At 39.7% G+C, this 26316-nt stretch overlaps 2 protein-coding genes and 1 pseudogene across 5 annotated transcripts in view; 1 reads left to right on the top strand and 2 right to left on the bottom strand.

Moving 5' to 3' along the window:
- The first annotated feature begins 72 nt into the window (after positions 1–72).
- PALB2 (partner and localizer of BRCA2) lies at positions 73–24979 on the top strand. 4 transcript variants are annotated; one of them, XM_090277738.1, is made up of 13 exons: positions 73–302; positions 1988–2047; positions 2184–2286; positions 4342–5781; positions 8033–8841; positions 9414–9485; positions 11189–11350; positions 12994–13079; positions 13366–13527; positions 15412–15528; positions 19882–19969; positions 22865–23013; positions 24176–24979. In XM_090277738.1, the coding sequence occupies exons 1-13, from the start codon at positions 255–257 to the stop codon at positions 24384–24386; spliced, it is 3507 nt and encodes a 1168-aa protein (XP_090133864.1). In that variant the 5' UTR covers positions 73–254; the 3' UTR covers positions 24387–24979. The 4 variants fall into 4 exon arrangements, with proteins under 4 accessions (XP_090133864.1, XP_090133865.1, XP_090133867.1 ...); XM_090277739.1 differs by having other exon boundaries at positions 8180–8841; XM_090277741.1 differs by having other exon boundaries at positions 8543–8841.
- LOC150009768 (protein S100-A10 pseudogene) lies at positions 14026–14304 on the bottom strand (annotated as a pseudogene).
- Positions 19259–26316, bottom strand: part of UBFD1 (ubiquitin family domain containing 1) — a 43741-nt gene continuing 36683 nt past the window's right edge. The window contains exon 7 of the mRNA XM_090277748.1: positions 19259–19432. Coding sequence (XP_090133874.1) covers positions 19403–19432 — 30 coding nt within the window. The 3' untranslated portion in view covers positions 19259–19402. The remainder of the gene's footprint in view (positions 19433–26316) is intronic.

A 26316-nucleotide genomic window follows, 5' to 3' on the forward strand; every position in this document is an offset into this window, starting at 1 on the left:
CTGCTCGGCTCTCCGCAAGGCAGCCCGCGCCGTTGTTCCGTAGTGCCTGAGTGCGCATGCGCAAGCCGAGCGCCGGCCTTCATTGGCTGGGTTGATGGTGCGCGGGACTCCAAGGGCTGCTGGTCACGCGCTGAGGGGATCCGCACGCCCTCTTCTATCCCGAGGTTCCAGTGGGGCCTCGGGCCAGTTGTGGTCTTCGTGTCCGCGTGCCCCGGACGGCGACGGCTGTTCTTTTCCATTCGCTCGCAGGCCCGATGGAAAAGCGTCCCGGGAAGCCGCTCAGCTGTGAGGAGAAGGAAAAGGTGCCGAGGGTACGGGAAGGGCTGACTCCGAACTCTGACCCCTCGCCAGGATTGTAGGCGGGTCTCTGTGTCCCCGGCGATCTGGGGTCGCACTAACCTCTAACCTACGCTCTTTGAACTTGGGGTCGCTCAAGGAGTGAAAGTGTAGAAGAGCGCTGTGCTCGTCTGGTTGCTTTTAAAGAACGCATTTCAAAAAAATGTTTTTTACAGCACTAATGCATAAACACAAAATGCAAAGTTGTAGCTAAAGCTAAGCCTCCATTGACACCCTGTCTGTCCCAACACTTGGTCTTAGCTTCTCCCACCCCACCCCTGGAGTGTGTTAGTCTGGCGGGGCGTGTGGAGGGGAGCGGTATATGCTCTAACTACTAAAAAGTGATGTGTATTTTTTGGAATAAAGAGTGTCCATACATGGTACAATCTGGATAGTTCTGCAGCTTTTGTTTTCCTTCTCCATGTCTGGTTGGCATCCATGTTATACATGTTTATCGACCCTACTTTTTAAGTTCTGTATAGTGATCTGTAGTATGGAAGAGCCATGGTTTCTTTAGCTATTACTCTGTTGAGACACGGGTGGTTTCCAGCATTTGTTTCTGCAACAGTAACAGTGTTGCTCTAGCCATCCGTGTTTGCGGCGGCTTTGCCTTTGCTGGTATTAGCTAGAATGTATCTCGTGCTGGTCGTTCCAGCTTTTGTGCTGCACTCTTCATTCACAATAACCGTCTTCTTATCCCATCCTACTTTCTAATGGGGGTGAGACGGACATTTACAAGTCAAGATAATCCCCAGGTAATTGATAAGCCTGGTGATTAATAGGATGCTGTGAGAAGCAATCTAGCATAAAGCAAAGATTCTAGAGCTGGAATGCATGGGTTTGAATCACATACCATTTATAAACTGTGACCTTGGACCAACTGATTTCCCTCTGATCTTCCCTAGCCAGCTCCTTCCTCCTCCAGGTCTAGGTTCAAACGGTAGTCCTCAGAAATGATCCCTGGCTGCCTTATCTGGAGCTCTCACATGTCCCTTTTGTCTATGTACTGATTATCACATGAAGTTATCTGTTTCTTTGTTTTCTTGTTTATCATCTGCATCATTCACTAAATGTGAGCTTGACCACTCTAATAACCTATCACGTGGAATAATAGCTGATACCCTTATGTACTGATACAGCTATGTTCCTGGGTGGTAGAGACACCTGCACCAATAACTGACAAATAAGAGATTCATTTTCCAAGTGCAGCAACCCTGGAGGATCTCACAGTGAGAACAGGGGTGGGGGAACAGAGAAGTAAACAGATAACAGAGTATTATAAGTATTGTGATAAAGGAAGCACAGAAGAGAGATGGAGTATATAACCTGGATTGAAGAAGGGCCTAGAAGTCTGTTCCAGGGAATAAAAATCTAAGCTGAGGCTTGAGAAATCAGTAAGAATTAGCAAAGTGAGTTGGGGAGCAAATGTTCCAAGTGATGAGAACAGCCTGTGCAAAGGTACTAAGACAAGAGAGGATTTGGTGCTTTGTGAGAAGTGAGAGTAATGTGGGCCGGTGCCAACTGGCTCCACTGCCTCTTGCTGAGGGACCAGCTGAGAACCGCATACTCACGTCTGGTAAGCACTGTACTACTTTTCTCTGCTCACTGTATCCTTTCCACCGCTCAGTATTGTCTGGTGTTTTTCTTCTAGTTGAAGGAAAAATTAGCATTCTTGAAAAAGGAATATAGCAAGACTCTGGGCCGCCTTCAGGTAAGTGAATCTTACTGTCTTAAATAGAGGTATTAATAGTACAAACTTTACAAAGACATTTTTTCATAATAATGAAGCTTTAAAAAATTTTTTTTTCTCTTAAATTTGTTCCTTGAGCTGCTTTTACTTTCTCTAGCGTGCTGAAAGAGCTGAGAAGGTTAAGAATTTTATTAAGAAAACAGTGAAAAAAGAAAATTGTTTGCTCCAGTCAGAAGTTTCACCACAGCCAAACCATTCAGGTAAAGCCAGCCCATTCACTTATGCTTGCTTTATTATTCATTTCCCAGGTGTATTTTGCGGTAGTTCTTTTTCTCACAGCCAGAAGGTAAAGGATGCAATAGACTCTTTAAAGTATACAATTTTGTGGTTCTTTATATATTCACAAGACAGTGCAACCATCATCACTATCTGTTTCCAGAATATTTGCACAATCCCAGAAAGAAACCCCATACCCATCCCACCCTGTATCCCTGGTGACCACAAATCTGCTTTCTGTTTCTGTGGATTAACCTGTTCTGGACAATTCATATAAAAGGAATCATACAATATGTGGTCTCCTGTGACTGGCGTCTTTCACTTAGCATGATGTTTTCAGGGGTTATCATACATCCAAACATGCATCATCACCCATTCCCTTTGCAGCTGAATAATATTCCACTGTATAGATGTACCATCATTTGCATATCCATTCATCAGTTGATGGCCATTTGGGTTGTTTCTGCTTATTTATCAGTTTTTAGAGCGAGGGGAAAGGAGAAAGGGAGGGAGAAAAACATCAATGTGCGGTTGCCTCTCATGCACCCCCAACTGGGGACCTGGAATGCAACCTAGTCATGTGCCCTGACTGGGAAGTCTAGTCATGTGCCCTGACTGGGAATCAAACCAGTGACACTTGGTTCACAGGCCGACGCTCAATCCACTGAGACACAGCAGCCAGGGCCTGTTTCTGCTTTTTGACTGTTGTGAATTTGAGCTATTAACCTGCCAGGAACACTCATGTACAAACATTTGTGTAGACATCTGTTTCCAGTTATTTCAGGTAGGTACTGAGCTGGGTTGTATGGTAATTCTATGTTTAACTTTTTGAGGAATTGCCAGACTTTTCCTATAGCAGCTGTACCATTTTGCATTCCCACCATGATGCTTAAGAGTTCTAATTTCTCCACATCCTCGCCAGTACTTGTAATTTGCCATTTTAAAAAGTATAACCATCCTGGTGGATGTGAGGTGGTATCTAATTGTGGTTTTAATCTGCATTTCCTAGTGACTATTGATGTTGAACATCTTTTTATATGCTTAGAGGCCATTTGTATATCTTCTTTAGGGAAATGTCTATTCAAGTCCTTTGCCAATATTTTAATTAGGTTCTTTGATTTTTTATTCAGGGGTTGTACGGGTCCTCATTGTAGCTGTTAGACCCTTATTAGACACAAGATTTGTAAATATTTTCTCCTATTCTATAGACAATGAACTATGCTTTCAGTTTCATTGTTTATTCAGTGCTCTTTTTCCCTCTCAACTTTTGGAAATCATATTTATTGATTATTTAAAAGATTTTTAAGTTAAATTTCTACATATGCACAGAGAAAAATGTCTGAAAAACAATGGTCATTTCTCATGTTAATACTTAAATAATTTATAATAATAAAATCTGAGGCTATTGGAATAGGAAAGATATATAGTTACTTAAGCTAAAAAAAAAAGAAATAAAAAATTAGGTAAGCTGTGGGGAGAAATGGTGAGATGCTGGTCAAAGGGTACAGAGTTTCACTTACACAGAATAACTAAGTTTTGGAGATCTAATGTGTAGCATGGTAATAATAATTAATACTACACATATATTGCATACTTGAAATTTGCTAAGAGAACTGATGTTAAGTGTTCTCACCACACCAAAAATTGTAACTATGTGAATTGATGGATATGTTAACTAGCTTGATTATGGTAACACTTTGCAATATATCAAAACATCACATTGTACACCTTAAATTTATACAATTTTTGTCAGTTGTACCTCAATAAAGCTGTAAAAAAAATAAGAAAAAAGGTGATTTCAGTAAATAATACATAATTTTTTAGTTTAAAAATTATTTTTCTAGCACAATTCTATGTGTTTGCATTTATTTAATTATTATGGTTTATTAGATTATGAAAAACTTGAACTTTGATCTGCCTAAATGAAATACATTGACTCTTAAGTAAATATTTGATAGTATTTATATATAACATTTAGAAATAAATATTTTGTTTCATTTTAAAAGAAAAATATTAATTATATAATTTTTCCTCCTTAGAACCTAAAACTAATGTATCTTCTTGTGATGCATTACAAATCAACACCCATCCTGATGAAGAAACTGGAGATGTTGAGCTTGAGTCCTTCGACCCTGGATGTGGCCCAGTGGAAAGATTACACATCCAGAGAACAGATGATATCCAAGAATATTTTGCCTACAGGGTCAGTGGCCCTGATAGTGAGAAAAGATGGAGTAAGCTGCCAAAGAGAAGAAAGAAGCAGCAGAAGAGACCATTTATTTCACAAGAGAGGGAATTTTTCTTTAAAACTGATTCACTTATCCTCTCTGGAAGAAGGCTAAACAAACAGAAAGAAATCAATAGTGAAAATCCTGGGACACCTGTAACTGAAATAAGAACTAAGTTTTCAAGTCCTGAGTCTGACATTCCAGATTCTCAGTCACCAGTAACAGAAACTAATGGAGGGAGTGTATTAATTCCACCAGATGCCAAAGCACAAAGCAGTATGGATGCTGTCCTAGGAGAAAATCATTTCCTTAGGATGCCCCAACCTCCTTTGTATGCTCCATCAGATAACAGTAGTGGTCCGCACCTTCAACATAAGCCACCTAAAAGGAACTGTGAACTTGCTGCTCATGGTTTAAAAAGCATTACCTCACCTGTAAACTTAGAGGCACACAACAAAAATATGACTGTCTTTACAGGTAACCCAGAGGTCAATAAAGCTGTAAGTGCATGTGGCCAGCAGCCTAGAAGTCCTGAATTAGAGGCAGATAATGCATATTCTGTAAATGACCTCACATATAACTTATCAGCAAATGAAAACCAAAGCTTAAATGAACAATATTACACAGAGGAGTCTTTAGAATCTTCCAGTAATGCCCTTGATGTTAGAAATGGAAGTCTACAGGAAAATGGGATTCTGAGTCAGTCTAAGAGTCTTGCCGCAGAAGTAATCTCTCCTGTTTCTGCAGAAAATCAAACACATTCTTGCACCATACTAGAAGGCCTCCTTTTTCCTGCAGAATATTATGTTAGAACAACACAACATATGTCAAACTGCCAGAGGAAAGTAGCCCTAGAGGCTGTAATTCAAAGTCACATCAATGTCAGAAAGAAAGGGGTTAAAAATAAGGGAGCTGCTAAAACTTTAAACCTTTCCAGTGAAGAAACTAACCAAAGTGCAATTAGGGTGTATGACATATGCACAGGACAAACAAGTTCAAGAAATCCTTTTCAGAGACTTAGTTCATTAACTGAAGTCAGCTCTCCTACTGGTCCCATTAAAGATGACTTTTCTAGGAAAGCGATTACCCAGCCATCCAGTAGAAGACACAGAGGAAAAAGAAAGTCAATCTCCATCCCTATATCACATCATCATGAACTACTTTTGCCTGCTTCTGGCACATCAGGTATTAACAGGAGCAAGGAAGAAGTCGCCTTGCACAAGGATCAGAATGAAAAAGCAATTATTTATGGTAAGAGGACAGTTAAAAAGTGAATCAAGGTGTGGTTGAGGATGATGATGATGATGACCTCTTAATAGTTGTGTGCCTGGCACTTCCTAAATGTCGTACAAATACTAGTTGAATCATCACAGCAACCCTACTGGAGGTAGAATCTATTTTTATTCAAAGATTTTATTTTTTAGAGATAGGGGAAGGGAAGAAGAGAGGGAGAGAAACATCATTCAGCTGCCTCTCACACATCTCTAACCAGGGACCCAGCCCATGACCGAGGCATGTGCCCTGATAGGGAATCAAACTGGTGACCTTTAAGTTCACAGGCCAGCACTCAATCCATTGAGCCACACCAGCTAGGGCAGAATCTTTTTATCCTCATCTTACACAAGAGGAAGTTAAGGCACAAGGAGATTAAAGTTTTAATTCAATTGACAGAACCACGGTCAGACCCGGTCATGTGGTACCGGAGTTCACTAATGTGGTTTAAAAAGTTGACGCTCAGAAAGAAAATACATTGGACGTTTACCTAAAATTAGTATTCAGGTATAGCACAGTCTTAGTCAATGGAGAGAAAGGTATAAGTAATATAGGAAATGTTTTTGAAGTAAAGTGAAATACGTGTCACAGTAAGAGGTCACTGACAAACTGTCTTAGGAATGATTGTGTAAAAAATGCAATAGGTCCGAGCAATTTTTTTGGATTAAATATCCAATCTAGTCTCTGAGGTCTGTGGGACACAAGTTTTTAGAAGATAGCAAATGACGTGTTCTAATTTAAACTTTAATTCATTTACTTGGGAGTTATATCTATAATATATAGATATATATAAACAGCATAAAAACTAGATGATTCACTCTGGCTCTATACTAGAGATCAGTAAACTTACCATAAAAGGTCATGTGGTAAATTGTCATTGTGCTCTGTCAGAGCTATTCAAGTATAGTGCAAAAGTAGCCACAGACAACATGTAGATGTGACAGTGTTCCAATAAAATTTTATTTACAAAAATAGGGAGCCTACGCTGGCTGGGTGGTTCAGTTAATTGGAGCATCATCTTATTCTCCAAAAGGTAGGTTCAGTCCCAGGTCAGGGCACATACCTAGATTGTGGGTTTGATCCCCAGTCGATGTGTACGGAAAGCAACTGACTGATGTTTCTCTCTCCCTCCCTCTCCCCATCTCTTTCTCTCTGAATCAATAAACATCCTCAGTGAGGATTAAAATAAAAAGTAGGGAGCTTGCTTGCTCTATATCTTTCGACTCGAGCTCTGGTCTATAAGCTATAACTAGTTAATAAAGTAATTAAAAATAAGTGTCATTATGACATCATCTAACAAGAATACCAACCAGAAAGCAGGGTAATTTCAAACTGGACACATTATTTTGTATATGTTGGCATTTGTTGCTATTTTAGTAACCAGCTACATTAAAATTTTTTCTTGAGGTGAGCTTCACATAACAAAATTAAGAAGTTTGCATTAAGTGAACTATTCTGTGACATTTAGTATATTCACAACATGCAGCCATGATCCCTATGTAGTTCCAAAACAATTTGGAAACCCTGTTACCACTTTATTCTCCATTTCCTCTTTCCCAGCCCTTGACAACCACCAGTCTATCTGTATGGATTTGCTTATAGATGCCAATGGAATCCTACAATGTGTGACCTTTTGTGTCTGGCTGCTTTCACCTTGTTTTTAAGATATATCCATGTTCTGGTGTATATCAGTATTTCATTATTTTTTATGGCTGAATAATATTCCATTGTATATATGTGCCAGTGTAGCTGCATTTTGAATGATACAGAATTCCAGTCTCTTAACTTTGCTTGAAAGGAAAACTTAAGTTTTCTTCAGTGAGAACAATCAGCATTTTGTAGATTGTACTCTGAAAGCCTGTTGGAATCATAGTTTTAGAGTAGAAATGTCTTTAGAGATTCTTAGTCCAGTTCCCTTATGAGGGACAAGGGAAAATGAAGTGAGTTGACTTGCCCAAAGTACCACAGTAAGTCAGTGGCCGAGCTGGGACTAGACCCCTGTCTCCTTCCCCCAACCAATACTGTGGGCACCACAGAGTTTTGGGTACTGCACAAGGAGAGCTGCTAGGTCACTACTAACTTATGGATGATTTTTGAACTGTTTATTGAGTTTTCAGTCATGGATGGGAAAAGGGATGAACCTGTTACACCCTGTTGGAGCTTGGAAGTCCATTCTTTGTTGGGGGTTAATGTCTCTTCTTGGGTATTGGTTATTGTTTTTCTATTTTAGGGAAGGAAGGTCACTGCCTAAAAGAGGACTCCTTTTCTTCCAGTAATAATTCTTATTTAGTCTTGGACGATGATGCTTTCAGTGCCCCATCTCATGAGAATGAAATGTTAAGTTCAAAGCAACTGTCATCTTTTCTTAAAATCACAGACTTTCAGTTACCTGATGAAGAATTTGGACCTCTTAAGCTTGAAAAACTGAAGTCCTACTCAGAAAAGCCAGTTGAGCCTTTCGGATCAAAAGTGTATGGAGAGAGACATCTTAAAGAGGGAAAATGTATTGTTTTGGAGGAACTGACTCCTAAACAAATCCACATAGAAATGGAGGACATGGGAGAGGAACTGATTGTTCTACCAGGAAAAGCAAATCCTAAAATGCCAAAGCTAAAAAGCCAGCCTCAGCAGAAGGGCCTTTCCTCATCCATATTACTTTTCACTCCTTTAAACACTGTTGCTCCTGATGATAATGACAGATTGACAGCAGATGTGTGTTCACCCACTCTCCCCATTGTAGGCACTACTCCAGCTCTTTGCCCTCAGGCAATCAAAGTGTCTGCAGAGGTTGTTGGACTAACTGACTCTTCGCCCCAGCTTTCTCATGCGAAAACCAATGAGAGCCAACAATATGACAGTTGCACCAGCCTGCCAAAATTAGATGGCATCCTCCCTGTGTCAGGGAGAGGAGGACAGTCTGACTGTAGCTTTGATTCTGGTCTCCAAGCAACACCTCTCCCCACTGAGTCATTCTCTTTCAAAGAAAATCAGCTTTGTGGAAATACATGCCTAGAATCATGGAAATATTCCGTTGAACAGGTACAGTCCACTTCCTTCGTGATGTTTTCTCTGAAGGAATGAAGAGAATGGGCAGCATGACTTCCTTACACATTGGTTTCTCAGTATTTAAGAATGTTTTAACAGCCCTAGTCAGTGTGGCTCAGTTGGTTGGAGTGTCATCCCATAGACCAGAGGGTCACAGGTTTGATTCCAGTTAGGGGACATTCCTAAGGTAGCAGGTTCGGTCCCTGGTTGGGGTGTGTACGCGAGGCAACCAGTAGATGTTTCTCTTTCACATTAATGTTTTTCTCCCCCTCTCTCTCCCCACTTCCTTTCCTCTCTCTAAAATCAATAAGTGTGTCCTTGGGTGGGGATTAAAAAAAAAAAGATTTTAATGTGTTTCCTTGATATGACTTCACTGTAAACTTTTATGTTCATTCTAGGGAAATAAAGTTAATTTAAAGATCTATTTTTAAATGGGAAGGGGATCCTATTGTCTTTGTCATCAGTGAAGCAGTTTGCCATATGAAGTAGGTATTTTGATGAGTGAGTGGTGCAGGCAGATGTCATACGTAAAGTGTGGATTAATGGTGTGACTTTTGTTTCTCCAGACTGAAGTAACAGATGTTCCTGCTTGTGACAACTTAAATCCAGGCAACCTACACTTGGTTTCAAAATTAAAGGTCAGAAGACTGTTAGCTCATAATGTGTCTTGTGTCTTACAGTAAAAAATGTAATGAATTGTTAGGAAAATAGAGAAGAATTTGATTAGATAGCTTTGCATTCTTAATACTATTAAATAAACTTGGTTAAAAACTGATTCAGAAAAAGATTTAATTAAATTCTTTGTTTTTCACAATATTTACCTGTATTTATATTTTGAGATCATCTCCTAAAGAAGTTTATGTGTCAAGCTATTGCCAAGGACAATTTAAGCTCAGTAACTCAACTTATCTAAATTAAGATCAGGCATTTTAACAGAGGGAGAGAAAGAAGAGAAGTCATTCATGACTTTCCTACCCAAATGATGAGATATTTCTAGAAGAACCACTTATAGTGATTGATCAGAAATAGGTAGCAATTCTAGATTGTGATGTAGTGAATGGGTAATCTATCATATACTGTATATGTGGTTCTGAGAAATATGAATTACAATATTCTGTTAATGATATTTTAGTAAGTCCTGAGAGATTGGACCTGTGACCTAGTTAACTTTGTATTCATGGTACTTGAAGTAGATTGGTGTGGAGTAGGGTTTGTCAGTTTCAGCACTGTGGGCATTATGGGCTGGATAATCCTTTGCTGGGGAGGGTGGAGTAGCCTGTGCATTGCAGGATGTTCAACAATAGCCTGGGTCTCTACCAAATAGAGCTAGTAGCTCCCGAGTTGTGACAACTAAAAATGTCTGCAGACATTGTCAAGTGTCCCTCAGGGAGCATTGCAGAATTTGCCCCTAGTTGAGAAAAGTGGTGTGGGAGAAAGCTTTAAATACACATCAACTGTTTGTGCTTGTGCCTGTTGGCTTTCTGACCTTGGGCAAATCGTTTAACCTCTGAGCCCCAGATTTCTATTCAATAAAAGATACATAGTAATACCCATGTATTTCAAAGCTATTTTTGAAACAATTTTAATAACTTAGTTTCTTTGGGAATCAACAATTTTATTTGTATCTTCAAGTTTGTAAGTAAGGTTACTTATTGTTTTTATGTGACTTTTGCCTGTCTATATGCAGTTAAGCCTCTCCCCAATCCCCCATTTCTAAAAGTATTTCTTTCCTACATCAGACTTAAGAGATTTGTCCATTCTGTTGGTTTTCCAGAAAAACTAGTTTTTGGTTGTATTGATTAATTGAGGTTTTTGTTTCCTATTTTATTGATTTCTGTTTCTATCCTTAATAACGTCTTCCTTCTGTTTTTCATTATACTTCTTTCATTTTTGAGCTGCTTGCTTACTTCGTTTTTATCTTTCTTGCTTTGTGATAAATGGCTTTATGATTGATTATACATTTTGGGGAAAATCTTGCTTTGGTCACACTCAACACATTTGGATGTGTTTGTTTAGAAATAGTATGTTATTTCAACCCATGGGTGGGTCATCAGGATGTTTAATTTCTAAATGGTTAAGTTGTTAGGGGTTATCTTTTATGGTTAAATTCTAATGTGTTCCATTCTGGAGCTATACTTTTCAATTATATCATAAGGATGTATGTGCAATTTTTTATTTACATATAAGACCCACCAAGCTCTTTATTCTAACCTGCATAAAACTTTACATTTACTTGGTATTTCATTTAATCCTTGTCATGCATCACTTTTCATATTTATTCTTTTCATAAAACAGACCCCAAATATCCCTTTAACATAACTGTTGTTGCCATTCTGGTCAGGATCCTTCAGGTTCTTGTTCCGTGGATGTGAGTGCCATGTGGTGGGAAATAGCTGGTGTCAGAGAGCCGTGTATTGTAACTGCTTGTGAATATGCAGTTTCTCTTTGGAAACCTCTGGATACTTGGCGGTGGGAAAAAAAGTATTCCTGGCACTTCACAGAGGTGAGTTCATTCTGAAAGAGATCTTTGCAATCATTTGCATGCAAGATAGAACAGAGATAAGGTTATTTTCCCAGCATTTTTGGTGAACATTTTGAAACATACAGAAAAATTGCACAGTGAGCACTGTGTACCTGCCATCTAGACTCTACAGTTCACATTGTGCTTTATTAGCTTTGTCACATGTTTATCCAGAGGTGGATTTTTATACTAGATCTGTTGAAGCAGCTTGGAATTTCCAGTCTAATCTCACTTCTAAACTTGCTGCTACCTGTTTATCTTACCCTTCATGAAAACATTGTTCCTGCTTCTTTTCTGCATGTGTTTTCTTCCAGAACTTGTCCACCTTCATATATATCTTAGCTGGTTGCAATCCTAGTATGATTAAATTTTTTTAACGTGCTTTTTCTCACTTAGCATGTAAACATTTCTGTATCTACATATTCTTTGTACTTATCTGTTTAGAATTTTATTTATTTTTCCAGCTTTATTCCAGTATAATTGGCAAACACTCATAAACATGTTGTGTATATATATAATCCTCACCTGAGGATATTTTCATTGATTTGAGAGAGGAAGTGAGAGAGAGAGAGAGAGAGAGAGAGAGAGAGAGAGAGAGAGAGAGGGAGACACATTGATGTGAGAGAGAAACATTAATCAGTTGCGTCCCATATGCACCCAGACCAGGGACTGAACCCACAACCTGGGTATGTACCCTGACTGAGAATCGAATCCGTGACCTTTTGGTGTATGGGACGACACTCCAACTGAGCCACCTAGCCAGGGCTAAACTTGTAATATATTTAAAGTATACTCTGTGATCATTTGATATATGTATGTATACATTGTCAAAGGACCCCCATAATTAACACAGTCATCACTTTGCATAGTTACCTCTTCTTTTTAATCCTCACCTGATGACGTTTTTTGATTTTAAAGAGAGAAGACGAGGGCAGGGAAGGAAAGGGAGAGAAAGAAATATTGACCAGTTGCCTACCATGCATGCCCCAACCAGGGATCAAACCTGCAACCTAGGATCTACTATCTTAGCAGATTTCATTCTTATTCTCTAGCTCTGTGCTTTTGCTCAATAACTATTTGTTCAGTGAATACATTTATTTTAAATGGCTGCATAATGCTCCATTAACTGACATGCCAGAATTTACTTAATCATTCCACTGTTAATGCGTAGGTTCATTAAATAAATACTGTGTAAACACTGTTATGCAGATAGCTTGTTTGGATTTATGACTCATAAAAAGAGGGTATTTGCTGAACCTTCCCACATTTCTTCAAATGTTAGAAACCATCCTGATACAGTAAGAATAAAAAGGAGCCCTGGCTGGTGTGGCTTAGTGGATTGAGCGCTGGCCAGTGAACCGAAACCTCACCGGTTTCCCGGTCAGGGCACATGCCTGGGTTGTGGGCCGGCCAGCTCCTCGGTTGTGGGCATGCAAGAGGCAACTGATCGGTGTATCATTCACACATCGATGTTTCTCTCCTCTTCCTCCCTCCCTTCCCCTTTCTCTAAAAATAAATAAAATCTTTTTAGAAAAAATAAAAAGGAATGCAACACATTTTGGAAAATTTAGATTAATTAAAAATGAAACAACCAAATATCATTTTTGGCTCTTTGTTTTGTTTAGGTTCCAGTATTGCAGATCGTTCCCATGCCTGATGTTTGCAATCTGGTTTGCGTAGCTTTGGGAGATTTGGAAATCAGAGAAATCAGGTATGTAATTCTACAGGAGGAGCTGTACCCCCACCCCCTTTTCCTATTTTTTATCCCAGATTGAAGTTTCCATTTAAAATTTACCTAGTTCTTCTTTCCAATAAGACAGTCTTACAGATTCAGAGTATTGTTTGTCAGTTATGTTGCATAAATTTACATGTGTTTTCTGTTTTTGAAGGGCAAATAAATAAATAAATAAATAAATAAATAAATAAAATTTACCTAGTTCTTTACTATTAAAGATTTATTCCTGACTTCTCTGCACTTTTTCTTATATTTGGTTTAGGACATTACTTTGTTTCTCTGATGGTAAAAGTGAAAAGCAGATACTCCTGAGCTCTGGAAATATACAAGCTGTGCTTGGCCTGACAAAGAGGAGGCTAGTCAGTAGCAGCAGGAATCTTTGTGATCAACAAGTAGAGATTGTGACGTTTGCAGAAGATGGAAGGTAAGAAAAGTACTGGTTGATTTTAACTATTAAGTAAAGAATGGTTTTATTCCAGGGTGTTAGAGAAAGTTGGATCCCCTAGTATCTTATTTTTCTGAGCTACAGGCTTGGTATTGCAGGTTCTGTTCAATACTGGACCACAGAATCAATTTAGAGGGGTGGAAGCGGCATACAGGGAGGAAGTCAGTGCAGTGGAGAGGCTCAGCAAATGTAGTTTGTTCTTTTTGTCAACTATTTTTTTTTTTAACTAAAAAATTTGTTTATTGAGGGCATGAGGATATAAGCAATATAAAAATCAAAAGCTTCTCTGGCTTTAATTAGCTTTTCTTTCTCTTGTCAAATGGAGGTGGGATTTTATTTGTACATTTTCTAAGGGCCCCAATCTGCTCATGAAATCCTTATACAGGGGAAGCTGTGGGGCAGATATTCCTTAAATGACCCACTGGGAGAACCCTATCAGGGAGGAAGTAGCTGCTCCTCTGCCTACTTCTTTCCCTTCTACTTCATGTGTACTACAAACTAGTCATTGCATGCAATGGTGAGCCCAGCAATTAGCAAAATGAAGCTCTGGAAGCCCACTCTGCCATCTCGGCACTGGTCCACGTCCTTCATTATTTTGTCTACAGCCAGAGGGTCTTTTTGATTTTCCAAAAATCCAGGGAACTCTTTTTCCATGAGAACTCTCAGGTCTTCCTTTGTTAAGTAGCCTTTATCCCCAGCGAATTTGTGAAATGTGAACATCATGGTTTCCATGGTGTGTTCATTTTGAGATGGCATTTTGGTGAGGTCTTGGCCCGAGGTGCGGCCGGATCGCTAGGCTGGCCTCTTTTTGTCGTCATTGAAATCTCTGTGTGCCCCTTAAATGTTACAAGTACCCCAAGGTTCTAGACCCTTCACTTGTTCCACACACTTGGTTTTCATGGCTTCAGTTACCATCTAAATTTCCAGCTCTGAGCTCTTTTTTACCTCTAGACCTGCATGCCTATTTAATAGACATCCAGGGCTCCCTCAAATTTAACATAACTGAAAGCAAAGCTCCTAGCATCCTCTGTTTCTATCATATACTCATTTATATTATTTATTTTGATTTTTTAATCTGTTTCTCCTAATAACAGAGGGCATGGATCTTGTTTGTCTTATCTTTTTATGAATTGTTGCAGTAATCCAGGCAAGACAAGTAATTATTTGCTTAAATTAGGAAAGTGTTAGTGGAGATGGGGAGAAGCAGACAGATTTGGGAGAAATAAAATGATAAAATCACTAGGATTTGGTGATTATGGAGATAAAGAGGAAGGAGACAAAGATAAAGTCCAGGTTTTTGGGTTGGTCACCTGGGTAGATGGTGGTATCATTTGTCAAGATAGAATGCAGAAAGAAACATGAGGTTTAAAAAGAGAACTGGTGAGTTTAATTTTGGATATGATAAATTTGAGGTACTTGCAATATATCCAGATAGAGAATATAAATAATATATATTTATCGTACAAAGTTTAGAATATACATGTTTTCTGATTGAAACTTTTTTCTGGTCTTAGGTTAGTATTTTTTTTTTTTTTTTTTTAAGATTTTATTTATTTTTAGAGAGAGGGGAAAGGAGGGAGAAAGAGAGAGACAGAGAGAGAAAAACATCAATGTGTGAGAGAAACATCAGTTGGTTTCCTCTTGCACACCCCTAATTAGGGACCTGGCCTGCAACCTAGGCATGTGCCCTGACTGGAAAGTGAACCGGTGACCTTTTGGTTTTGGGGATGATATTCAACCCACTGAACCACACTAGTCCAGGCAGGTTATTGTTTATTGTACAGAGTTTAATAATATGTAGAAAGATTGCTTAGAAACTGCTTTGGTACAAAGTGCTGGTTTTTAATACTATTTTAAATGCAGAAGCAAAGAAAAACAGTTTTTGATGCCTACCGAGGAGACTGTACAAACTTTTGCTGAAGTTCAAGGGATGCAGGAAGCTCTGCTTGGTACCACTATAATGAACAACATTGTTATTTGGTAAGTTTTCCCTCAAAATCCTCAGTTTTCTGTAATGTAAGGATATACCTTTAATTTCACCAGGTTATTAAGATTAGATAAGAGACTAAATATGATTGTGTTTTTGTGTGTTTATTGGCAGATGCTATATACTTAACAAGAACGTCGTATTAATTCATACATTGTGGAAAAAAAGATCTGAGTAGACTAAATGAATGAAATTTTATTGGTAAAATGTATGATTGTTTCTGCTTCTGGTTAATGACTGAGTGGCATTTATCAGACCAACTCTCCTACTTCAAGTAACTATAAACTCTGGAATAAATATAAAATCAATTAACTGAAGGCACTGGAGAGAAAAAAAGAAGAAAGATACTGAAAGGAGTTTGACTCTTAGAGAATGGAAATGTCACTGGACGAGTTTCCTGTTTTTATGTTTTTTTATAGAGGGTGGGCTCCAGTTTGCACAGTGGGTGGCAAAAACTTAATAGATAACTGTCTGTCTGCTGGTTTAAAGAACCACATGACAGAGTTCAGCATGACAACAGCAGCCAAAAGTGAGGGAGAGAAGTCTCAAAAAGTAGAAAGCCAGAGAAGAGCCCAGGAGCCCTAAACTCTAGCTATGATCTCTGCGTAAATATTTGGCTGACGTTTAAACTACATGTATGCAGGGCAGATTCAGAGAAGCCCAGGTAAGGCAAAAAGAACTGAACTGGGTTTTCAGCAATTGGAATTTGAACTTATCCAAGTTAACTGTTTACAGAGGAACCTAACAGAATCCAAAGTGTATGTAAAGTGTCATTCATGATGTCTAGAATACAATCCAGAATTACTAGATACATAAAATATTTAATTACAGAATCCAAATTAACAACTTTGTGATAGGGAAACTGAAGTCAAGGAGTCCCTAGCCACCTCTTTCCTGACCACAGAGAACCATATCTGGACATTGGCTCTTGAAGGGTTAATTTGTATTAGGAGAATAGATTGACTTTTTTTTCTCAGAAGCCTTCTCCATTAACTGTTGCCTTGGGGCTGGAAGGGGTCTTGGTAAAAGAAAGTTATGATATTAGTGTCACTACTACCCTACCTCTTCTACACTGTCCAATGCTAACCCTCTAGGGATAAAGTGGTAAAGTATGGCCACTGAGAGAAACCTTGCCCCTCCTCAACAGGAAGCCCCTAAAATGGGACCATTTTATAACACACCCTGTTTTCAGATGTCCTGCTGTCTAGAGCAGCGGGTTCCCACGTGGGCACTTTCCTCGGGTCTCTGATCTTGTTTGAGGACGATGTTCTTTACAAAAGTTGTCTTTTCTATTCTTCCTGCTATTTCTATAGTCCAGACTTTTACTATGTAGCTCCTAAATTATTAATTTAATCCCGTAATTGCCATCAATCTATATTCAACCTCCAGATCTCCTCTTTTTAAACTTTTTTTTTAAGATTTTATTTATTTTTATAGAGAGGGGAAGGGAAAGAGAAGGAGAGGGAGAGAAACATCAATCAGTTGCCTCTCATATGTGCCCCAACCAGGGACCAAATCTGCAACCCAGGAATCTGGCCTGACCATGAATCAAACTGGCAACATTCACTTTGTGGGATGATGCCCAACCAACTGAGTCATACCATTCAGGGCTTAAATTTTATTTTTTGTTTATTGATTTGAGAGAGAGAGAAACATTGGTTTGTTTGTTTCTTTTACTTATTTATGCATTCATTGGTTGATTCTTGTATGTGCCCTGACTGGGTATTGAACCCGCAATTTTGATGTATCAGGACAATGTTCTTACCAACTGAGCTACTCAGTCAGGTCCCTCCAGGTCATCTTTTATGCTATTATTTTATAAACACTCTTACTCCCCTCCGCCCCAGAAATAAAAAGTTCTGTGGGGCCCATGTTTGCTTTCCTTTTTATTTTTTTTAAAGATTTTATTTATTTATTTTTCAAGAGAGGAGAAAGGAGGTAGAAAGAGAGGAAGAGAAACATCATCACTGTGAGAGAGCAACATCAGTTGGCTGCCTCTCACACACCCCCAACCAGGGACCTGGCCCACAACCCAGGCATGTGCCCTGACTGGGAATTGAACTGGTGAGCTTTTGATTCACAGGCCAGCACTCAGTCCACTGAGCCATATCAGCCAGGGCCCATGTTTGCTTTTCTTTAGCTTTCATTTCATGCATGCTGTATTAGAAACATTTCTCTTCGGCTATTCCATATTCCTTAGCTCCTCTTTTCTTCCCATCCCTCAGTCCCCCTCTTTTGCTAAGAGCATTTCATATGTAATGGATCAAGACAAAATTTGAGGTGAGTAGAGATCTCTGTACTTAGCTTCTAAGCATAAGTTTATGTTCTAAGGAGTACCTTCTTCCACAGCTACCTTGAGTTCTGTCACATCACCTCTGCCCTCATTGGTGTTACCCTGTCTGAATTCATGTGGCCCTAATTTTTAATTTAGCATGTGCTACTTTGTATTATGGAAGTCCCTGAAGACAGTATCATATCCTATATCATTTATCAGTGCCTGACTTAGCTCCTTGATTAGGGTAGCTGCTCAAAGATGTATGGCTCATACTGTCTGTCCAAAGCTATCTTTGACCTTTGTATGTACAGATAGTAGTTGTTCACCTCTCGTGTGGGACTCCTGATTTGTTAGCTCTAAAGCAATTCATGTTATACTCCAGGTTCAAGTGGCCCATTTTGAAACTACTGTTGAAGGTTTAAATATTTAATCTTGGTCAAGCTGTATTAACTGAGCACTATCTTTCAACTTGATAGATATTTGAGTGTCCACTTCTCTGTGAGAGATGCAAATATGAATCAGATATGAATCCGGTCCCAAAGCCCCTAAAATCTAGTAGGTAAATAAAAGTGCTTTACAATTCCAAGTATACAAGGTCAGAGTGATAAAGATTTGGACAGAGTACTTTGAGATTTGGGAAGAGAAGTTACTAAATACAGAACATGCACTAAACTCTGTAAGGGATAAACCTGCTCTGGTGTCCCTTGTATGAGGAAACCTTATATACTTACATGAGAATTTAGTTTTCTGTCTTTAGTTTTTGTATACAGTACCTGGGCCATAGAAAGTTCAGTATTTGTTGAATGAATACATTATACTACCCTGGCTGGTGTGGCTCAGTGGATGGAATGCCAAGCTGTGAACCAAAGGATCATCGGTTCTATTCCTAGTCAGGGGACATGCCTGGGTTGCAGGCCAATTCCCTAGTTGGGGGCATGCAAGAGGCAACCATACATTGATGTTTCTCTCTCTCTTTCTCCCTCCCTTCCCTGCTCTCTAAATTAAATAAATTATTTAAAAAATAAAAGCTTCAAAAAATACATTACACCCTACTACAATATATATTAAACAAATGAGTCATATGGACAAAAGTATTTGGAATTGGAGGTGAGGAGATTTCTGTGGACTGGTGTAGGTATGGAGGAGTGAGAGCATCAAACTGACGTCATGCAGTTGGGAGGAGTTGGGACTTAATTTGGGCCTTGAGGAATGTGTGCCGGCTGGTCAGCATGGGGATGGGATTAGTCAGTAATGGGGAGGGCACTGGAAGGGATAGCGCGAACAAAGGCAGAGAGTTGGGAACATGCATGATAAGCTGAACGGATAGTGAGATTTCAGGTAGAGGAATGGTGAGTGACACAGCGCTCCGAGTGCTGGATTTGTGAGGGTTGTTAAGTACCATGAAAAATAACTTGGACTTTATCTGTGGCTGATGAGAGCCAAAATTTTTCATAGGCAGAGTCACATGATTAAATAGTTGTTAGTATCACAAATCCTCAGGCTGAGTGGATCCAACAAACTCTTTTTTTTTCTTCTTTTATATTCACCCTCTTCTTTCCACTCGTCCTTTTTCATTTTTCACCCCAGCTTAGTCACCTTCTCTCTCCATTATCTTGGGCTGGCTGTAGAATAAGTAGATATTATCAAGACACAATTATGAGTCTGTTTCAGGTGCTGTCTCATGCCTAACCAAATTTGATTCCCTGACTATTATGTTCCATCGAAAATTTAGGTATAACAAGAATTGTGACAAAATCATAATGGTAGAGCTATACCATGTGACTTATTTAAATATTAATACCAAGTAAAATGAAAGAATTGAAACCGTTGCTCCCTGAATTTGGAGAGGTTTCTCCCTGGTAGCATAACAAAGGCCTAAACTATCAAATTAAACCATTGCTCAAGTTAAGCTATAGTTCTATTTTTAGCTCAGTCTGTGACAAAACAAGGAGATTGCTTTAGTTTTTCCCTTGGTTCCCTGCTAAATGGAGCTGTGATAAATAAGAGACTATTATGTGAAAACTAGCTTGCTGGAAGCGTGTTACCAGCTTATCTATTTTTGGTGTCTAAGGAATTTAAAAACTGGCCAGCTCCTGAAAAAGATGCACATTGGTGATTCCTACCAAGCTTCAGTCTGTCACAAAGCCTATTCTGAAATGGTAAGTAACAATCAATTGGGACCATTTTGTATATGTTTTGAGTGTTACTTCTGGTATCACTGAATGAGAGCAATAAGTAAGTACTAATTAACTGGCCCTCCCTGTTGCCTATTTTTGTTCTTTCTTGAAATTTATGGATGAAAATAAGTGTTGAGTCCAGGCTGGTGTGGCTCAGTGGAACTGAGCAATGGCCTGTGAACCAAAAGGTCATTGGTTCAATTCCCGGTCAAGGCACAGGCCTGGGTTGCAGGCCAGGTCTCCAGGTGGGGGCGTGTGAGAGGCAACTGATTGATGTTTCTCTCCTTCTCTTTCTCCCTTCGTCATCCTTCTCCTCTCTTTAAGAAATAAACAAAATCTTTTTAAAAAGATAAAAAGAAAATATATGTTGGTACAATATGATTGCTTGGTAAATTTTCTGGCTATATGACTTAATGGCAAACATTTATTTATGGCTGTGAATTTATACTGAGGAATATTATGCCTGTTATCAGACTTGGGTCCCAGCCATATTGCCATAAATGAGTTATGATGTGAATGAATATCCTGAGGGATAATGATTAAATGATCATAGGCATGCTTTTCTCTTAGGCTTTAGTGTTCTATATAGGAACAAACACACCCTACAGCCTCTTAGCCATTGTGTTAAAAACTTGGCTTATAGTCTGGTTTTAGCCTCTGAACAGGTTGGAGTAGGGGTGACTGCTTGTGTATACACCATTGAGCTGTGAACAGAGGCAGTAGCAGCCAATTTGGTGCTGTGTGGAGACTGACTTGCCCAGCCTCAGGGCTAACCTGAGAGCACAGCACATGGAGGCCCTGAATGGAAAGGGTACATCTCTTCCTAGCCCAGCAGCATCTGTGGGCATGAACTCAAAAGTTTTGTGGTCTTAGGTAATCTGTCACATGGTCTTAAGTCTTACTATTCATCTTAAATTAAGAGGGTTGAATATATCTCTGGAATTATTAAATTTATCTACTAGGCATTTACATGTTCTGTCTTTGGTATTACAACATTAATAACTATTTAATTTTAAAACATTTAGCACAGAAATGGGAAGGATAGTAAGAGTTCCCCATGGAGCCAACCTCCAGAAATAGTAATTTATAGTTCAGTGCAGGAATCAGCAAACATTTCTGTAACAGGACGGATAGTAAATGTTTTCACCTCTGCAGGCCACATGGTTTCTGCTGCAGCTACTCTGCTCTGCTACTGTCGCACAAAATCACCCAGAGATGATATAATTTTCACATGTCACAAAATATATCGATATCGGCAGCCGTCCGTCTCGAGAGACGATGGTGTAGCTTCTTAAGAGTCTATCTGCACCGCCGAGAATGGCTGTGCAGTCCGACTCGGGAGTGACACGGTATCTGTCTCCTCCTGTGTTGAATCGACATCTTGCGATGACGCTGGAGTGTCCTCTCCAGTGAAGCTGAAGCTACAGAGCCTGGGCAGGGTGATATGGAGGGTCTGCTGTTGCCCATGCAGCAGACCCCCCCTCTCTTCGCAGCTGAAGGGTCCAAGGGAAAGACGGAGTCAATACAGCTTGGCTTCAGGTGCGCCGCAGGAGTTGCCAGTGTTGACTACAACGTCAAACCTCCTTAGGGACTCCAGCTCCGGATTTTCTGTCGGGGTTTACTCCCTTAGCCTTTCCCCTGAAGAGGTATGCCGCAAACTCTGACTCCAAAAAACCTCCGCTGCCTTGCGGCATACCTCTTCATGTCACAAAATAGTCTTCTATTTTCCAACCATTTCAAAATGCAAAAAACATTCTTAGCTCATGGGCCATACAGAAATAATTCTTGAGTCAGATTTGACCTGTGGACTGTAGTTTGCCAACCTCTATAATTAACTGCATGGCATTTAACATTTTTTAAACTCTCAGTTTTCTAATTATAAAGGTAATTCATTCTCATTACAAAAATTCAGTCATTCTGGAAATGTATAAAGTAGAAATGAGTGTTATTGATCCTAAGATGGCCCTATAATTAATTTTCCCTATTTCTTTTTTCCCAGATAGTTTTAAATATATAACATACATCTGATTGAGTTTGGCATTGTCCTGCAAAGTGAAAGGTCGCCAGTTTGATTCCTGGTCAGGGCACATGTCTAGGTTGCAGGTTTGGTCCCTGGTCAGGCATGTGTGAGAGGCAACTGAATGATGTTTCTCTCTCACATCAATGTTTTTATCCCCCTCTTTCTCCCTCCCTTCCCCTTTTTCTAAAAATAAATAAAAAATCTTTATTAAGCCAATACATATAGACGTATATGTCTGTGTGATGTATACCTTCACACAATAATGTTATTGTTAGAATATGCCATTTTAAATCTAGGAGAGATTTTTGTAATACATTCTCCTACAGAAACAATCATAGGTGGCAGTGTCTTTTTTTGTCATTCTTACTCTATAAATATAAGCGAATAAGCTATTATAGGCTGGCCTAAAAATCCAGTCACCACTTACAAGATTGTTTTTATGGGGAAATGTATTCTGAATTTTCAAAAACCAACTGACAAATGAACATTTCTAATTTGAGGACTCCCTCCACATGTTTATATGCCCTCTTTCCCTGGGTTAGTGTTTCCCCAAATGGATGGTATGGGGTGTCACTGGTGTCTAAGGTAGAGGGAACTGATGTGTTAGCTAGATTCCCACCTGGAAAAACTGGCTGAAAAATCACTGGGATCCCTGTGCTGGAGAAGCCAGAAGTCCAGCTCAGTGATAATCTCAGCAGTACCTGCCTGAAAAAGAAGTGAGCCAGTGATGAAATCCTGGGTACTTATGAGTCTGTTGATCATTCCTGTGATTCTTAAGTTTCGTCTCTGCCAGCCCTTTCTTTTTCTTACCATAGTCCTAATGATTTCCTTGGTTTTTAATTTTTCTTCTAAATTAGGGTCTCCTTTTTGTTGTTCTGAGTCATCCTTGTGCCAAAGAGAAGCAGCCATCAGGAAGCCCCGTGTTCCAGCTTATTGTGATCAACCCCAAGACGGCCCTGAGCATGGGTGTGATGCTCTATTGTCTTCCTCCAGGGCAGGCTGGCAGGCAAGTGTAACTGTTGGTCAGTGAGTGTGACCTTTTGAAAGGCACTTGTGCAAATACGAAAAACAGATGTTTTGTGTCATTTAGATGAATAGAAACATGAAATACTATGTATAGATCAAGGGAAAGATTGTTAAGAAGTAGAATGTTTAGTAGATCTGAGTCAAGCCTCAGGGTCCTTTTATCCTGATCCCACCAGCATGGTGTTGGGTAAGTATTTTATGTATATTAAAGCCCTGTTTTTTTTCTCATAATGTTCTCTACAGAAAATTTACAATTTGTTCTTTCCATTAAGAAAAGTTTTAAATATACTTTAGGAAGACTTATTTACTTTGAAATTTGACTGAGCATCCACCATGTAGGCAGTTAATACTGGTCTATTAATAAATATTTAACTATTGACTGATCAGATCTATTTATCAGTGCCACACTGCACGGTGCAGGTGATATGCAATGAGGAATAACAACTCATTTTTATTAAGTACTTCCTGCATGTTAGGCACTGTACTATCAACCATTTTATCAAACCTCACAATAATCACCATGTCCTCATACTAATGAAGCTAAATAACTTACCCAGAGTCATACAGCTCTTACTGTGTTAGAATTCAAAGCCAGGTAGCTGACTGCAGAGCCCTGTCTTAAAAAGACACCGGATTTCTGCTGTATGATTACACTTTTGTGGGAGAGATACCCACCAAATACAGAAATAGATAATCTCAGATGGTGAAAAGTGTTGCGAAGATAAAAACAAGTCATGTAATAGAGTATGTGTGTATACTCACACTGCTGTAGGCAGGTGATTAGGTATGACCTTTTTGTGAAGGCAGCTAGCCTGAGTAATGACAAAAGCCCAGCCACACTAAGGTCTGGGGTTAGAGTCTGCCAAGGAAAGGGACTAGCAAGACCGAAGACACTGAAGAGACTGAGTTTGGCCATGGTGAGCTAGGGTGCAAGGGGTACAAGATGCATCAGGAGCTAGGTAGGGAACTGCATATGGGATTCTGTCTCAAACTGCAACACAATAGCCAGCAGCCCCAGCATTGCAAATAGAGGTATTCCTACTTCCAGGTATATTTCTTCTTGTTGCTTTAGGGAGCATGGTTTTGGCCCTTTTTTTTATTTAATGTGTAGTTTGCATCTTATTTTCTCTGCTTGATGTTAGGTTCCTGGAAGGTGATGTGAAGAATAATTTCACAGCAGCAGTGTTGACTTCTGGAACGATTGCCATTTGGGACTTACTTCTAGGTCATTGCACTGCTCTCCTCCCACCCATCTCTGACCAGAACTGGTCTTTTGTTAAATGGTCAGGTACAGATTCTCATTTGCTGGCTGGACAAAAAGATGGAAACATATTTGTATATCTAATAAGGTAGAGTAAGGTGAAAAACAGTGTTCTGGATATGTTTGGTCTACTAGTACTTCTTGAAGTTATAACTATAAGGAAAATATCTGAATGGCATTTGAAGTAATTACTTTATTTCAGACAGACTTTTTACTCTGATGGTGATGGCCTTACTGATCTTTATTGTTCATTTATACATTGCGGAAAAGGACTTCAGGTTTATTTTTGTATTTCGTCTCATTTGTACATTTGCTTTTGTACATGCAGCTTCAAATGTTAATTATTTTGCACACTTTCCTTCCCAGGAGCTGCCCACACCTTTCTTCCCTCTTTCTTTCTCACAATAAACTTTTTCTCCCTAAGTTCTAAGGGTCCCCAAGAGACTTGCAACCAGGGGAGCAGTTGGCAGCAGCAGCTTGTCCCAGGCTACCTCCTTGAACCTGTCCCCAAAGCCCCTTTTTCTCTGACTCTCCAATGAGCTGATAGCAGCTGCACCTTGGCCCACTTATTTCCCATAACTTTTATAAAGAGCCAAAGTTGCCCTGCCAAGGCTCTCTCTTTTTGCGTCTCCTAAGCTTGTTTCACTGTTTCCAGCACGCTCAAAATAAAAAACAAATAAATATGCTTAGCATATTATTTTTCCCATCCTATTAAGATCATTTTTAGACTTCCAGCCAAGATGGAGGCCTAGACTGACACGCTCCGTCTCCCTCCACAACTAATAAGGACTGTAACTACCGCAAAACCAGAAATAACCAGAAGTTCCAGAAAATAAAGCTGCGTGGAAGTCCAATGTATGAAGTTATAAACAGGTGGTGCTTGTCCAGATGGGTAGGAGGGGCAAAGTCGGGGTGGAGAGGTCAAGCTCTGCTAGTGGTGGCAGCTACAGCAACAAGCTGCGGGACACAGTAAGCACAGACACCCATATTTAAGGGGAGGCGAGAAGCGCCTGGGGAGCACCCCTGGCTGCAGGCAACCTGTCAGTTCGTGATTCCAACACCAGGGAAGGCAGACCCCCATTGCCTGGGACTGTGAGGCCCAGAGGGCGTGGTGATGGAGGAGGAGGCTCCCAGTCTCAGCGGAGAGTGAACGGCAGGAATCCATCTTGGACCCCAGCCCACACACAATGCGCCACAGTGTGGTGAGAAGGGTTGCCCAGTTGTGCCGAGTGCACAGGGCTCTGCCCCCTATAGTGTAGGAGGTGTGACAGCCCCGCGCAAGAAGGAAAGATAAAAATGGCCAGGAAGGTGGGAATCATGATTGAGATCCCAATCACGCAGCTGACTGGAAAGCAAATATGTGAATTAACTGATGAACAAATAATCTTTCTGAGGCTCAGTTCAGAGCTATAGTTATAAGGCAGCTTACAGAACTAACAAAAATCTTGAACCAGATGGGGAAGGAATGAAGGCTAGTCCTGCTGAAATGAACAAAAGCACCTACAAGTGAGGAAAGGAAAACCAGGGATCAAATTGACAAATTGGAACACAGGTAAGGAACAAACAGTCAACCAGTGCAGAAAGAGGAAACAAAAAGTGAGGAATATGTGGAGAGGCCCAGAAACCTCTGGGACAGCTATAAGCAAACAAATATACGACTTATAGGGTTGCCAGAAGGTAAAGAAGAACTAGAAATTGAAAAATTATGTGAAAAAATAATGAAGCAGAACTTCCCTAACTTGGGGAAGGAAATAGACTTACAGGTCCAGGAAGCACAGAGAGTTCCAGAAAAACTGGACCCAGGGAGAACCACACCAAGACACATTATAATCAAAATGTCAAAAATTAAGGATAAAGAGAGAATCTTAAAAGCAACAAGAGAGAAGAAAAGAATTATGTACAAAGGGTCCCAATTAGACGCTAAGCTGATTTATCAAAGGAGACTGCAGGCAAGAAGGGACTGGCAAGAAATATTCAAAGTAATGAAAATCAAAAACCTACAGCCACAATTACTCTATCCAG

The sequence above is a fragment of the Furipterus horrens genome, unplaced genomic scaffold (assembly GCF_987537825.1).
Source record: "Furipterus horrens unplaced genomic scaffold, mFurHor1.1.pri manual_scaffold_5, whole genome shotgun sequence".
NCBI classification, from domain to species: domain Eukaryota; kingdom Metazoa; phylum Chordata; class Mammalia; order Chiroptera; family Furipteridae; genus Furipterus; species Furipterus horrens.